A 17,112-nucleotide genomic window follows, 5' to 3' on the forward strand; every position below is an offset into this window, starting at 1 on the left:
CATGATGGTGGTGACATACTGATTTAGGCTGGCAGCTAGGTCTTTGAACATGGACCAGACTGCAGACTCAAAGCACTTGCTTAGAAGTTTATCTACTTCCTCAGGCCAACACTGTACAACTGTACAGGATCCTCATGTTTCAGTTTCTACTAGAACGCAAGGAGAAAAAGCGCAGACTGATTGATTTACCAAAGAGAGGGTGGGGTTGGTGCTTAGTTCAACAGGCATGTTTGATGGTTGTCTATCAATGCTCGAAAGTGTTTACACCCCTGATGGGATGGAAGACATATTGGTAGATACCGATGTACATCAATGCTTTTAAATGTACTCCCATTTACTGTATACTTGCCCTTTATTTTTGACCTCCCAATGTGTGACACCTCACATTTGTCTGGATTAAACTCCAGCTGCCATTTCTCTGCCTTTGTCTCCATTTGATTATTTCCTCTGGTATCTTTTGACAGCCTCCATCACTGTCCACAACTCCACCAATTTTTGTGTTCTCCACTACTTGCTAATCATCCCAGGTCTATTTTCGTACAAATGGTTTAGGATCCAGCTCTGATCCGAGCGGAATGCCACTGGTCACAGGTTTCCATTCAAAGAAACATCCTTTCACCGCTACTGTCTGCTTTCTACAACCAAGGAACTTTGAATTCAAACTATCAAGTCACCATGGACCAGTGTGTCTTTACCTTCTGGATTGGGGTACCACAGGGGACCTTGTCAAACTCCTTACTGAAGTCCACATAAGTAACATTCACTGCCCTACTCTCATCAATTATCTTAATCTTTTCCTCAAAAAATCTCAATCCAGTTCATGACATCCACTTTTGTAGAAATGAAACAGAGCTTTTTTTAGGGGTGAGATTGTTAAATACATGTATTTCTTGTTTTTTTTAATTTTATATAAATCCTTTATAAAAATTCCTTGTTAGTTACCAACAAAGTGAATTTCTTTTTTTTTGCAGATAAGTATGTTATTGTTGGTAGTCACCATGGCAGCAAAGAAGAAATGTGGACCAGCAGCACTTCCACTATTACTGAAATAATCAAAGCTATAATGTCCCAAGTTCAGAAGAGGCAATGGCGACCAAACCGGAGCATTTTATTTTGTTCCTGGGGAGGAAGTACATTTGGCAACATTGGCTCATACGAGTGGGCAGAGGTATGGATTCCAACTTATCCTCAAAAATAAATTGGGAGATTTTTGTGAAGATATTTGTGAAGAACTGAGTTTGTTAGTTCAGAATATATTCAAGTAGGTTGTTAACTGTGATAAGAAAATGTATGTTGGTACATTATGAAATATGTTCATTGCAATGCTTAGCAACATATGGTTCAATATCCTATAACCTGTGGTCTGTAACCATTGAAACGCCAAAGATGGCGCTGGCGAGACACAGCGATGCTTTGCAGGCAGCAAACAGAACTACTAACTGTTCTATTAATTACACTTTTTCTGGACTACAGTCACTGCGATCTGCAGCCTGTAATATCCCTTTGGGAGTTGTGCTTTTGAACCGTCTGTACAACCTGGTATTCCTGTGGTATCCTGAAGGATTCAGCAAACTGAACACTCTAGAAGTCAAAACGAATAGCAAAGCTGGAAAACCATAGTATTTTGTTGATATATGTACTTAATTTTTGTATAAAACACATCCATTTCAGGTGCAGCACAGCTTTAAAGTTGCAAGTGAATTTATTATCATCGTGTGCATATCTCTTCATATACTACCCTGAGATTTGTTTTCTTGCTGGCATTCACAGTTGATGCAAAGAAACACAATGGAATAAGTGGACAAACTAAATGCAACCAAACAAAGATGGACAAAACAACGAATGTGCATAAGAAGACGAACAGTGCAATTACAAAAGAAAACAAATATTAGTTGTTATAAATGAGTAATAAATAATATTGAGAACATGCATTGTAGAGTCCTTGGAAGTGAGATCATAGTTTGTGGAATAGTTCAGTGTAAGGTGAGTGAAGTTATCCACACTGGTTCAGGAGCCTGATGGTCAAAGGATAATAACTGTTCATGAACCTGGTGATGTGGAACACCTAAAGTCCCTGTACCTCCTTCCCAATGGCAGCAGTGAGAAGAGAGCATGGCCCTCGATGGTGGAGGTCCTTGATGATGGACGCTGCTTTCTTCTGGCAGTGCTCCTTGTAGATGTGCTCAGTGGCGGGAGGGCTTCTCCTGTGATGGACTGGGCTGTATCCACTACTTTTTGTAGGCTTTTCTGTTCAAAGACATTGATGTTCCCATGCAAGGCCAGTCAGGATACGCCCCACTGTGCATTTATAGCTAGCTAAAATAAATTAATTGCTCTCTACATTCACAAAAAGTTCTCTTTTGATTTTCTCTGTGTTAAATCAAGGAGGTTAAGGAAATTCCCAAATAAGTCACCTTGGGGCACTTAGTAACTGAAAAAATGGGTCTGGGTTAAATAAGAAAGCACATTTAGTAGCACTACAGTTAAAAAAAAACAGTTTATTTTTTTACTGGGGCAGCACAGTGACATAGCAGTTAATATGACGTTATTATAGCTCGGGGCATGGGAGTTCAGAGTTGAATCCCAGCATCCTCTGTCCTCTCCATGGAAAGTGTGGGTTTCCTCCTACAGTCCAAAGACGTACCGGTTAATAGGTTAACTGGTCATTGTAAGTTGTTCCATGATTGGGCTAGTGTTAAATCTTCCTGGCGATACGGCTCAATGGGCCAGAAGGACCTATTCTGTGCTTGATCTCTAAATAAATAAATGAGATATTGAGAGATAGTGAAACTCACAGAGGAGGGCAGGAGTAGGTAGGAATTAGAAAGTACCAGTCCCTGGAAGGGGAATGTAAGGGTAGGGAAACTGCATAACAGAAAATGAGAGGAAAAGGGGAAAACAGCGAAGAGTAGAGGAAGCAAAGAGTTGATCATCCCCATGTTTATTCATGCATTGTCTGTATGTAAAAATAAGTGAGAGCTCTGCAGCCAGATATGCCTGCCTTTGTGAATAGAATGGAAACTGATAACTTGTGCATGTTTCTGAGTGCCTCCAATTACAAACAGTCATCATGTGACCAATGTCTTTGCCCAGAATGAATCGTAGAGTGAAACAGCAAAGAAGTTAATTCAGTCCATCTCACTTGTACCTGCTCAATTACAAAACCAGCTAATGATATACATTCCACAACAGTTTTCCCCCGTTCTTACATTTTCTTCCCTCTCTTCTTCGTTTATCCGATTCTTTCTTGACTAAGTGATTGAATTTGTTTATAACTAATGTTCACTTAGTGGACACCAGATCACAACAACTCATGAGGGAAAGACAGTTGCTGATAAATTTCCATGCATGCAGCAATGATTATGAACCAATTGTTGAACCTGTACTTAATGTACAGGTTGAGTATTTTGTGCATGTGTCACGCAGATCCGAACTATGAGCAGATAGAGCGATGTCAGTCTGCAAACAGACCACAACTGCATAATTTTCATCTGGTTTGGTTATCAAACGACATGAATCTAGAACACAGGAGCAGTTATCAACCACAAGGTCTTTATTTCAGATTCAGTTTATTGTCATTTAGAAACCACAACACAAATGCAATGCAGTTAAAAAATGAGACAACGTTCCTCCAGAATGATATCACAAAAGCATATGACAAAACAGACTCCACCAGAAAATCCACATAACGTTTGGCAATCCCCAATCCAGAGTCCGGAGAGGCTGCTACATATTAATATCGTGCTACCGTCTTAGCACGTTCCCCGGAAAGGAGCTCCAAATTCACCAGACAATACAAGACCAAAAACTAAAGCTACAAGACCTGCACAAAACCACATAGTTACAACAGTGCAAACATTAGCATAATTGATCAAAAACAGACTATGGGCACAGTAAAAATAGTTCAAAGATGTTAAAGGACTATAAGTTCAAAAGAAATCACCACACAGTTTCCACAAGTCCCCAGGGTCCTGACAGACTCGCCATCCCACGCCGGCGGCAGAAGGGAATACCCCCGCTATGGACTTCCACGGCGCTGCCTGACTCAGTCTCGCAGACGCAGCACACAACAAAAGCTCCGTCGAACCCAACCTCGCAGACGCAGCACACACCGAAAGTGACCTGACCGCAGCGGACTCCGAGTCCGTTGAACCTCCGAGCCAACGACCATCCCCTCCGGCACAGCTTCTCTGAGCACCATCCTCTGCTGAGCATATTAAGACGGCCCCGCCAACGGCCATCGGCAACGCGACCCCGAGGACTGGGGGCCTGTTCTTCCCAGCAGAGTCCCGGACCTCACAGCAGCAGCAGCAACGAAGAAGGTCAAGGGTATTCAGCAAAACTTAGATCTCTTTTATCCCTCTTTCATAATCATCCATCCTCTATATCTCTGTCCCTCATATGCACTTCAACACCCTGTTATTCATCCCCAGTCCTGTTCTCAGCTCCCATCATTGCTATTTTCTTCATTAGAGACTACTCCCTAACACACTCTATCTGCCTTCTCCATCTGCCCCTAGACTGGGAGATCATGGTGGAATGGCTTTTGCATATGAGTACGTGTGCAAGGCATGTTTTAACACTCCTGGCACATTAACATCATTGTGGCCTCTATTCACCAATTCACACTTTGTATTGAAAAGGTGACGACCTTGTTACCTGGAGTCTGGATTGCCCAGCATTCTTTTTTTTGTTGTTCTATTTGACCAGCTGTTCATTTGAAAATCGCAAGTACCTTTTATTTGAATTAAAAATATGTCTTCCTGCACATACTAGAGATTAGATCAATGGAAAAATGATTGCTCTACTTCCAAAAGAGCCACACTACTGACTTCAGTGAAAGATTGTGTATCGTTACTATTGATCCATCTGGTCAATCATTTGTCGTTTTAAATATTTTCAATTTAGGTGTAGAGAAAATGATGTAGTGGAATGTATTGTTGCAGTGATAAAGCACTCTTAAAGCATCAGAATATCAGTATAAATAACTGTGTGGGGATATTTGCAGGGCCATTGGGAAAAGGGACAGCACAGGTCAGATCTTGGATAGAACTGGAACACAGAAGATGGACCAAGTATATCACTCTATGATAATAGCTAACTTTTAATATCAAATATAATACACCATACCATGTAGCTGATAAGCCTGCAATGGCTATACAATACATCTATTTCATCGTGTGTGATGATGTAGAAAGAAATACCAGCTCAGCTACTTGCACACAGATGAATCCACTTTTATTGAACTTCAACCTTAAATCGATTCTCTACATAGTCCAAGAATGTCAAACTGAAGTGAAATTTGTTTTTTAATCTGTGTATCTTACTACCCCTTGATAATAGTTTAGTTGCAGTCGTGGCCTCATGCACAGCTAGTATGTTGTGAAGATGAAGGAAATGTGATATTGCAGCAGCTGTCCTACGTCTGAAATCAAAATATGGCATTGAGGGTGAAATTGAGAGTACCAGCCTTCTCCATTCCATCAGTTAGTGGAGTACCAGCTTTCAACCATTCTCTGAAAAATATCTTCCTTTAGATCTATAGCTCCTGGAAATTGCCTTAATGTATCCCTCTGGTAATAGACAACTCTGCTAAAGGAAAAGGTCAGGTACGGAGATATGTGTTGGGGAGCACCTCGGGTCCAGTGATCACAATACCATTAGTTTCAATATAATTATGGAGAAGGATAGGACTGGACCCAGGGTTGAGATTTTTGATTGGAGAAAGGCTAACTTTGAGGAGATGCGAAAGGATTTGGAAGGAGTGGATTGGGACAATTTGTTTTAAGGGAAGGATGTAATAGAGAAATGGAGGTCACTTAAAGGTGAAATTTTGAGGGTACGGTATCTTTATGTTCCTGTTAGGTTGAAAGGAAAGGTAAAAAATTTGAGAGAGCCATGGTTTTCAAGGGATATTGGAAACTTGGTTCGGGAAAAGAGAGAGATCTACAATAAATATAGGCAGCATGGAGTGAATGAGGTGCTTGAGGAATATAAAGAATGTAAAAAGAATCTTAAGAAATAAATTAGAAAAGCTAAAAGAAGATATGAGGTTGCTTTGGCAAGTAAGGTGAAAATAAATCCAAAGGTTTTCTACAGTTATATTAATAGCAAAAGGATAGTGAGGGGATAAAATTGGTCCCTTAGAGAATCAGAGTGGACAGCTATGTGTGGAGCCGAAAGAGATGGGGGAGATTTTGAACAATTTTTTTTCTTCGGTATTCACTAAGGAGAAGGATATTGAATTGTGTAAGGTAAGGGAAACAAGTAGGGAAGTTATGGAAACTATGACGATTAAAGAAGAGGAAGTACTAGAATATAAAAGTCTCTGGGTCCTGACAGGATATTCCCTAAGACCTTGAGGGAAGTTAGTGTAGAAATAGCAGGGGCTCTGACAAAAATATTTCAAATGTCATTAGAAACAGGGATGGTGCCAGAAGATTAGGGTATTGCTCATGTGGTTCCATTGTTTAAAAAGGGTTCTAAGAGTAAACCTAGCAATTATTGGCCTGTAAGTTTGACATCAGTGGTGGGTAAATTAATGGAAAGTATTCTTAGAGATGGTATATTTAATTATCTAGATAGACAGGGTCTGATTAGGAGCAGTCAACATGGATTTGTGCGTGGAAGGTCATGTTTGACAAATTTTATTGAATTTTTTGAAGAGGTTACTAGGGAAGTTGATGAGAGTAAAGCAGTGGATGTTGGCTATATGGACTTAAGTAAGGCTTTGACAAGGTTCCACACAGAAGGTTAGTTAGGAAGGTTCAATCGTTAGGCATTAATATTGAAGTAGTAAAATGGATTCAACAGTGGCTGGATGGGAGATGCCAGAGAGTAGTGGTGGATAACTGTTTGTCAGGTTGGAGGCTGGTGACTAGTGGCGTGCCTCAGGGATATGTACTGGGTCCAATGTTGTTCATCATATACATTAATGATCTGGATAATGGGGTGGTAAATTGGATTAGTAAGTATGCAGATGATACTAAGATGGGTGGTGGTGTGGATAATGAAGTAGGTTTTCAAAGCTTGCAGAGAGATTTAGGCCAGTTAGAAGAGTGGGCTGAAAGATGGCAGATGGAGTTTAATGCTGATAAGTGTGAGGTGCTACATTTTGGTAGGACTAATCAAAATAGGACATGCATGGTAAATGGTAGGGCATTGAAGAATGCAGTAGAACAGAGTGATCTAGGAATAATGGTGCATAGTTCCCTGAAGGTGGAGTCTCATGTAGATAGGGTGGTGAAGAAGGCTTTTGGAACGCTGGCCTTTATAAATCAGAGCATTGAGTACAGAAGTTGGGATGTAATGTTAAAATTGTACAAGGCATTGGTAAGGCCAAATTTGGAATATTGTGTACAGTTCTGGTCACCGAATTATAGGAAAGATATCAATAAATTAGAGAGAGTGCAGAGACGATTTACTAGGATGTTACCTGGGTTTCAGCACTTAAGTTACAGAGAAAGGTTGAACAAGTTAGGTCTGTATTCATTGGAGCGTAGAAGGTTGAAGGGGGATTTGATTGAGGTATTTAAAATTTTGAGAGGGATAGATAGAGTTGATGTGAATAGGCTGTTTCCATTGAGAGTAGGGGAGATTCAAACAAGAGAACATGATTTGAGAGTTGGGGGCAAAAGTTTAAGGGAAACACGAGGGGTTATTTCTTTACTCAGAGAGTGATAGCTGTGTGGAATGAGCTTCCTGTAGAAGTAGTAGAGGCCAGTTCAGTTGTGTCATTTAAGGTAAAATTGGATAGGTATATGGACAGAAAAGGAGTTGGAGGGTTATGGGCTGAGTGCGGGTAGGTGGGACTAGGTGAGATTAAGAGTTCGGCACGGGCTAGGAGGGCCGAGATGGCCTGTTTCCGTGCTGTGATTGTTATATATATGATTATATGGACAGGAAAGGAATGGAGGGTTATGGGCTGAGTGCAGGTCGGTGGGACTAGGTGAGAGTAAGCGTTCAGGACGGACTAGAAGGGCCGAGATGGCCTGTTTCCGTGCTGTAATTGTTATATGGTTAAAATATTTTCTCACTTTCTATTGTACTTATGCCCTCGTAATTTTGTGCATCTTAGGCTATGTCCACACTAGACCAGTTAAATCTGTAACCAAAGCTTTTTCTCTTCGCTTTGACCCTCCGTCCACACTGAAGTGGTGTTTTCCTCCCCCGAAAATGGAGCTTTTCTAAAACGCTCCCCGGAGTGTGTAAATCTGAAAATGCCGGTTGGGCACAGGGTAACCGGAGATTTTTAAAAACGCTGTCATGATGTGCTGGAACAGATGCAGCAGATATCAACCCATTTGCATCCCATTTGACCTTTCCCTGCCCCAGCAAAGCTCAAGGAACAGCATCGCATCTTCTATGAGTATTCTACAGCCATCAGTGAATTGAACAATTTTAGGGAACTAGACTGCACAATTCTCATATAAAAACAATGTTTTTCCTGTTCATAAATACTGACCAACTTGATACAGTTTTTCACTACTCCCCTTTCTTTGTATTCCTCAAAGACATTGTTGAAAACTTTCTTTCACTTTTGTTGTAGGTACTCTAGTTTTTGACCAATGGAAATAGCACAACGCCACTGCAGAAACGGAAATAGTATACCGTTTCCTCTTCGCTTGTTTTCTGTAGATGTGTTCTATGCATGCCCAGTAGGAGGAGATTCGCCCAAATACCCATTTTAATGTGGACGGAGGTATTTTCAAAAACGCCTGGTGTGGATGCCTATCGTTTTTACGCAAAGCCCGTGTTTTCAAAATTATCTGGTCTAGGGTGGGCGTAGCCTTAGTCAAGTTCACCTTCAGACTTCTCTGTTACAAGGAAAACTAATCTACTGATAGTTACTTCATCCCAGGTAACATCGTGGTGAATCTTCTCCACAGCCTCTCCAGTACAATCACACTTTCCTATACTACAGTGACCAGAACTGCACACCATTCTCCAGCACTCATTCTCCAGAAAGGTCTTGTCCTTGCTGCTGCTGTTCCAGAGCTACCCTGTTGATAAGCAAAGTCAGGAGTCAAAAATCCCCAGTCCACATATAAAATGGCAGCTGAAATATTGGAAGCAGAGTGGAGTGCCTCAGTGAAGAAGTCTTCAAATTGCTGATCGCTGTAATTTTTAGTATGTGATCAGATATCAGCTGTACACTTCAGGACAGATAGTATTTCCAGTTCACAAAAATGTCCCCTGTGATGATCATCGTCATTGGATGAGCCATTGGAAAACCTCCAATATGGATAAAGTTTCAAATCTAATAATTATTCAAATATACATGACTATAGCCAAATGAAACAGCATTCCTCCAGGGCCAAGATGCAAATCAGCACAGCACAGAGCACACTGAAGATAGCACATAGCACAAATAGCACGTATGGTTATGATTTCAGAAAAAGCTATAGTCACAAAAAGGAGTAATAATGATATAACCCAAATCCCTGAGTTGACCTGATCTAGCTTGTACTTACAACAAGTGAACACTGGAGGGCAGCAACAAGTGAGAGGGGCCAGCCCCCAACCCAGTATATAATCCAGTGGCACATAGTCAGCTCCAGCGTCTCCTTCACTGATGCCTGCTACAGGCAACTCCGAGGCACAAAGTCCTTGTTCTGTGCAACAACCAAGGCAACAGAGCTTCCCCCACCGTCGGTCTCACCAATGAACCAGTGAACCAGACTTGCAGTATTCTATGTTGCCAACGTCCATCAGGATAATGCAATCACGATAAAAACATCCAAGTCAATCCCTCACACCTTTTTTTTGGACCGTGCAATAATTATCGCCTTCCTTTCAAGGAGAAGATGATTTATATACTTCTTCTTATGACTGTGTTCATCTCTGACTATTGCTTCTAGAGATTACCAAAAAGGGTCAGGCAATCTCTGACTTCCATATATGCATATTGAAACCGAGAAAACATCTGACTACCTCATCTGCCACTGAACTCAAGCCAATTAAAGAAACAAACTTCAAAAAAGTTGTCAGGGCATTCTGCAGGCATGCCCATAGGATCTCCCAGCATCTGGCCCTGAGACATTATAGTCACATGTACATGGTCATCCCTCAGCGGACAATCTACGGGTGTGGAGGCTCTGCTCACGTGTACTACTGCATCTACATATGCCTAATATGGTGCTTGGAAGTAGGGATAAGAGGAGATGTTGGGGTAAGTTTTTTATACAGAGTGTGGTGGAATGGGCTGCCGACGATGGTGATAGAGGCAGATGCAATAGCGTCTTTTAAGAGACTCTTGGATAGGTAAATGGAGCTTAGAAAAATAGAGCGCTATAGGTAACCCTAGGTAATTTCTCAGGTAAGGACATGTTTGGCACTGCATTGTGGGCCGAAGGGCCTGTATTGTGCTGTAGGTTTCCTATGTTTCTATCAAGGGCATAGATGTCAGCCAGTGGGCTAGATCCAATAAAATTCATCCTAATATCTGTGATAAACGTTGCTGATTGACAAACTTCGCCTAAATCAGCTGAATTGACCTGAAATGATCTGCAGACCCACATCATGTTTATAGGCAAAGGGGTCCAAGCACAAGTATGTAGCAGCCAGCATGATCTTTGGAAATCTCTGTTGCTGGGTGATTTTCTGGAGTTGGAAGCTTTGCTCCTTGATAACAATGAGGAAAATACCATCCTTGCATCTTTGCCTTGGACGTCCAGAGCAACTGAAAACTTGCCTTTGGGCTCTTTCCACCACTGCCTGGTTGTGCACGTGGAATGTCTCTGGGCTTTCCATATTCTGATTAACAAAAGGCAATTTTCACCTCACAGTCCTCCAAGAAATTGCCAGCTTTTCAGCAATTGTCTTCAGGCACTTTCTATAAAATGAGCTTGTCCAATTGACTCTCCAACAAGCCTCCAAGTAGTTAATTATGCCATTAAATAGTGCAGATGCAAAAGTTATCCTTGATGTTCGTATCTACATTCCTAAGCTTGCCTCACACTATCCAAATTGCACATGTGTGTGTCAGTTTTACAGCAGATAAACCGTATCAATTGGGAACTGCACAGGATTTATGTCACCTCTTCAGATTGTATGTGCTTCATCCATGAGTATGTATTATGCATGGAAAAGCATGATTAAAAAATGAATTGTGCATTATATACACAAGAATGTGTGCAGGAACATAAATAAGAGCACATTAGGCATCAGTAATATTTAACAAAAATTTGACAGAGCATGATTCTCAGTTTCTAGACAGTCACAATGGAACAGATTTTATATTTTATTATATACATGTGTGTCCTTAATATGTGCCAAATGGGAGAGGGCTCTTCATTCTGCTTGTCTCTCAGTGCACACCAGTGATTGTGCTTACATAAAAATTCAGTTGTGCATGTTAACTGTGATCTGCCAACTACAAGTCGACAAAGTACAAACAACATAAAGCTGTAATTGCAACAAATAAAGGAAAGCTCCATCAAATGCGTTTTCATTAAAGAATGGTAACAAAAAATCAACCAAAAAGGAGAGATTAAAGTACTGGCATTAAACTTGATGTTAGCTTTCAGCCAGTGAAATGTGTAAAAACAACCAACTTAATTAAGAGAGCTAAAATGTCCAGCATTTATTACAAATAATAATATATAACGAGACTAAATTCATAGCCGTGATCTTATCACAAAATCCTGATGAGTTAAATTGAACTCCTTGAGCTTTTCTCTTGTTGTTTATGATTCCTTCTGTTCCACTTGATTGGATTACCATGATGTAATTATTTTCTACTATCTGTTGTTTTTAAGTCCACAATTTATATTGTTCTATTGTAAATAATATCTTTCTTTTACTGTCTGAGAGAATTAGTCTGCATTAATAACAACTTGAAAATATTTCATTCTTAAATTCAGGTTGAGTTTCAGACACCTCTAATTAACATCACAATGAGATATAGTGTGATTATCCTGTTGAGGCCATTGTAGAAATGTGCTATTAGGGAGGATATGAGCAAGTTAGGCTTGGGATTTGTTGTTACCTATAAAAGAAGTTAACATTGTCTTTCACAATTTCAAACATAATGTGGTTGTAAATTAAGTGTCTTCTTTGCTGTTCATGGTAATCGCCTCCTAACCCTACAGACATGGTTCAATAACCCATGAAGTCAGATAAAAACTTTCACTCTTGTTGGGATAGCAATAATTGTCTGTCCTGCTGCGTCCAGAATTAAAAAGTGGTGATTCACATAAATACTATCTGGTATGATGTAAAGAATTTGATGGCTTTCTGCAGCAAGGAACACTTTTCCTTTACATTTTATTTATTAATGTTGTTACGAACCCCGTAACTGGGTCACTTACCAGCAAAGATAGAGAGGTCCGCTGAAATCTGATGGTACTATTTTTAAACGTTTTTATTTATAAAGGGGCACAAAAGTAAGGTTAATACAAACATTCAGATAATATACGTCGTCAATCCTCAATCTAAAGCGCGGGTATAGTAATAATCAACAATAAGAAGTAGCTCTATCGTTTGTCTAGGGGTAAAACTATTGTCCGATGGAAATATCAAAGTCTCGGAAGTTCATACAGGCTTTTAGCCTTTCAGGGACCGCTGGGGTCTCACGTGTTGGAGAGAGAAAATAAACTTGCCAACCTTTTGGACTCAACTCGTTGAATCGGGAACGTGGGTTCCCCGTTGTCATTTCGAAGTCTTTTTCGGGGTTATCAGCCACTCGTTCCCCAAGCTAGGGCTCCCGAACAGCTTCCCGTCCTCACGGGAGCGATGAGCGATGGTCTCTCCTTCTGGTGCGTCGCTGGGGTACTGCCTCCTGCAGTCTCCTTTTTATCATGACTGGCAGATTTGTAAATGTCAAATCAAGGTAGGGTGATACAATCCCCACCCCACATTGCCCGAGGGTGGCCATGTCCCTGATAGCTGGCACGTACTATAGAGTTGCAATTCACACAGGTGTCTCTAAGAACAATGGTCAAATCCGTTGCATTGTCTCTCATTTCCTGGGTCCAAGACCCGAATTAATAGCGATATTGCGATTCTCCGGAAGGAGGGGGCTGGTCCCGCACCCTTCGGCCCCTTAGAGCTGTGGTACATTCATAACAATATTTCCTCCTCTCTTCCAATGAATGCAGGAAATATGTTCCTCTGAAGGGAAAATTGATAATTTTACACCAAATAGCAATATGGAAGATTTTCTCCTGGATAATAGGTCAAAGATTAATTACTGAAGTTGAAAGAGGTGTTGCAAATGCTTTTATGCAATTTATAGATTTTAATGTCTATTATCTTTTAATATATGGTTACATTGGATCTTTGCACTATTTCACTATGGTAGCATGGAAGCTGAAGGCCATACATTGCCTATTTTTAATCAAAAATTATTGCATATCCTCATTTCATTCTTAACAAGAAGTCACAGCTGTTAGGTTTTGAAGGGTATGTTCCTGTGAGCTGTAAGATTATGTTCATAATGAGTTTTGTGACTTTGCACAGAAATTAAATTCATTCCTATAAATAACTTGCTGTTGTGTTTTTGGTCAAAATAATAGAGGGCAGTGATTAGATGACAATATTTCTAGCATAACCCCAGACTCAATAAGTCAGTGAAGTCTTTACAATAACAATAGATCATCAAAATTACAGGTTATTTGTTCTTGTACAGTGCATTTAATGTAATGAAATGTCCTAAAGTGCTTTCTGAATGAGGCTGTGATATTGTACTATGCTGCCACTGTTAGCCTCTTCCAACACCATCAAGATTCAAGATTCAGAATCTAGATTCAAGATTGTTTAATTTCATTTTCGATACACAAGTGTAGAGGAGAACAAAATAATTGTTACTCTGGATCCACTGCAACACACATAAAAACTCAATTAGATAAAAAAGACAATAACAATAAAATGCAGTAAATATATAAGATAATATTTACATAGTTTGTATGTCCATAAAGTGATGCTAGGTACATAAGATACTTCTGACAGGAAATGATAAAGTAGTGGTGGTGGGGTTGTTGTGAGGTGGGTTAGCGGGTGGAAGTATTGATCGGCCTTACAACTTGGGGAAAGTTACTGTTTTTGAGTCTGGTGGTCCTGGTGTGGATGCTACGTAGCCTCCTCACATATTGGCATAGTCCAGTTCTCTTCAGCCTCCTCAGAAACTAGAAACATTGGTGAGCTTTGTTGATTGTGTAGGATGTGTTCTAGAACCATGAGAGGATGAGTTTGAAACTTCTCCCAATTTCCACTGCTATGCTGCCAATGTAAAGAGCGTTGCGAGTTCTCCTGAAGTCGATAACCACCTTCTTTGTCTTGTTGACATTGAAGAAGGGATTATTAATCTGGCATCATGCCTCGAGCTCTTCCAACTCCTCTTTGTAGGCCATCTCATTGTTGTTGGTGATGAGCCTCACCGCAGTTATGTCATCGGCGGAAGTGATAACCTGTTTACTCAGGTGTTTTACTATGCAGTCATGTGTGAGCAGAGTGTACAGCGATCATCTCAGCACACAGACCTGGGACCACTGTGTTGAGGATGATGGGAAGGGAGGAGCAGTTGTGCACCTTGACTATCACAGATGGTAATGAGGAAGCATACACAAATGAGATATGGTCTACTGGTTGAATGATGTTAGAACAACAGCCTTGCACTTACTGTATGCCAGCAAGATCAATGAACCAATTGTGGACTTCAGGAAGGGGAACTCAGCCACCTGTATCACTGAAGAGTAGATGGTGGAAAGCATGAGCAACTTCAGTTTCCTGGGGTCAAAGTCTTGGAGGATCTATCCTGTCCAAGCACATAGATGAAGGTGTCCCAGGGTCTCTGCTTTCTCAGTAGTTTAAGGAAGGTTGGCATGTCATTGAAAACTCTGACAAATTTCTACAGATGTACCGTGGAAAGCATTTTGACTGGCTGCACCATGGTTTTGTATGGAAACTGAAATGCATCGGAAGGCAACAGGCTACAGGGACTCAGCCAATTCTTTCTTGAGTACAGTCTCCCCATGATTGAAGACATCAACAAAGGAAGATATCTCAGAAAGACAACATCCATTATCAGGCACCCCCACAATACACCAACAGGCAGGAGGTACAGGAGCCTAAAGTCCCACAGCTCAAAGTTCAATAACATCTTCCCACTGCTGTCAGGTCTTGAACCCACTTGAAAAGCCTGAACACTACCTCAGATTTTATATATATATATATATTTTGCTGGTTCACTTACGCAAATGTCACTATCTTTATTTCATCATGAAAAGTACGTACAAGTTATGTTGACTTATGATTGTTATATTGGTAATACACAGTGCTGCTGCAGCTGCTGCAAAGTAGCTAACTTTCATGGCAGTTATGCCCTCTGTATATATGCCTATGACAATTAACTTGAACTTCTCATTTTGATAAAGAACTCCTTGTTATATTGGGTGGCTCTTGGTGCATCATGCTATATTTACTAGACTGGGACTAGAATAGACAGGTTGTAATATCAGGAAAGGTCGGTGAGGCTCGAGATAGAGTAATGCAGTATGGAAGCAAGACCATTGGCCCAATTTGTTCACGATCAGTTGAGGTGCCTACCTAGGAGCATAAAATATGGGAGCAGAATTAGGCTATTTGGCCCATTGAATCTGCTCTGCAATTTCATCATGGCTGATCCAATTTTCCCCTCAGCCCCAATCTCCTGCCTTCTCCATGTATCCATTCATGCCCTGACTAATGAAGAATCTATCAACCTCTGCCTTATATATACATAAAGACCTGACCTCCACAGCAGCTTGTGGCAAAGAATTCCACAGATTCACCACTCTCTGGCTAAAGAAATTCCTCCTCTCCATTCTAAAAGGATGCCCCTCTATTCTGAGGCCGTGTCTTCAAGCCTTACATTCTCCCACGATATGAAACTTCATCTCCACATACGAGGAAATCTGCAGATGCTGTAAATTCAAGCAACACACACAAAATGCCGGTGGAACGCAGCAGGCCAGTCAGCATCTATAGGGAGAAGCACTGTCGACGTTTCAGGCCGAGACCCTTCGTCAAGACTAACTGAAAGGAAAGATAGTAAGAGATCTGAAAGTAGGAGGGGGAGGGGAAAATGCAAAATGATAGGAGAAGACTGGAGGGGGGTGGGGTGAAGCTGAGAGCCAGAAAGGTGATTGGCAAAAGGTATACAGAGCTAGAGAAGGGAAAGGATCATGGGACGGGAGGCCTAGGGAGAAAGAATCCTTGCAAGCGGAACAAGTGCTACACCTGCCCTTACACTTCCTCCCTCACCACCATTCAGAGCCCCAGACAGTCCCTCCAGGTGAGGCAACACTTCACCTGTGAGTCAGCTGGTGTGGTATACTGCATCCGGTGCTCCCGGTGTGGCCTTTTATATATTGGTGAGACCCGACGCAGACTGGGAGACCGTTTCACTGAACACCTACGCTCTGTCCGCCAGAGAAAGCAGGATCTCCCTCCCAGTGGCCACACATTTTAATTCCACGTCCCATTCCCATTCTGATATGTCTATCCATGGCCTCCTCTACTGTCAAAATGAATCCAAACTCAGGTTGGAGGAACAACACCTTATATACCGGCTGGGTAGCCTCCAACCTGATGGCATGAACGTTGACTTCTCTAACTTCTGTTAATGCCCCTCTTCCCCTTCTTACCCCATCCCTGATATATTCAGTTTTTTCCCCTCCCCTTTTTCCCTCTCTGCCCATCACTCTGCCTGTTCTCCATCTCCCTCTGGTGCTCCCCTCCCCCTTTCTTTCTCCCTAGGCCTCCCGTCCCATGATCCTTTCCCTTCTCCAGCTCTGTATCCCTTTTGCCAATCACCTTTCTGGCTCTCAGCTTCACCCCACCCCCTCCGATCTTCTCCTATCATTTTGCATTTTCCCCTCCCCCTCCTACTTTCAAATCTTTTACTATCTCTCCTTTCAGTTCGTCTTGACGAAGGGTCTCAGCCCGAGACATCGACAGTGCTTCTCCCTATAGATGCTGCCTGGCCTGCTGCGTTCTACCAGCAGTTTGTGTGTGTTGCTATCATCTCCACACGCACTGTTTCAAGGCTTTGACATCTCTTGTTAGCCACCTTTGTGGCTGTGTCATCCTACCTTTAGAATAACGCTTCTATGGGATGTATATATCCTGTTC

The 17,112-nt window shown here is 41.4% G+C and overlaps 1 protein-coding gene across 7 annotated transcripts in view; it reads left to right on the forward strand.

The window, feature by feature from the left end:
- LOC140725527 (inactive N-acetylated-alpha-linked acidic dipeptidase-like protein 2) overlaps positions 1–17,112 on the forward strand; it is a 965,400-nt gene that overhangs the window by 699,018 nt on the left and 249,270 nt on the right. For all 7 annotated transcript variants that reach the window (XM_073041096.1, XM_073041095.1, XM_073041098.1 and 4 more), the window contains one exon: positions 972–1,168. In XM_073041096.1, coding sequence (XP_072897197.1) covers positions 972–1,168 — 197 coding nt within the window. The remainder of the gene's footprint in view (positions 1–971; positions 1,169–17,112) is intronic.

This window comes from Hemitrygon akajei, chromosome 3 (genome assembly GCF_048418815.1).
Source record: "Hemitrygon akajei chromosome 3, sHemAka1.3, whole genome shotgun sequence".
In the NCBI taxonomy this organism is placed as follows: Eukaryota; Metazoa; Chordata; class Chondrichthyes; order Myliobatiformes; family Dasyatidae; genus Hemitrygon; species Hemitrygon akajei.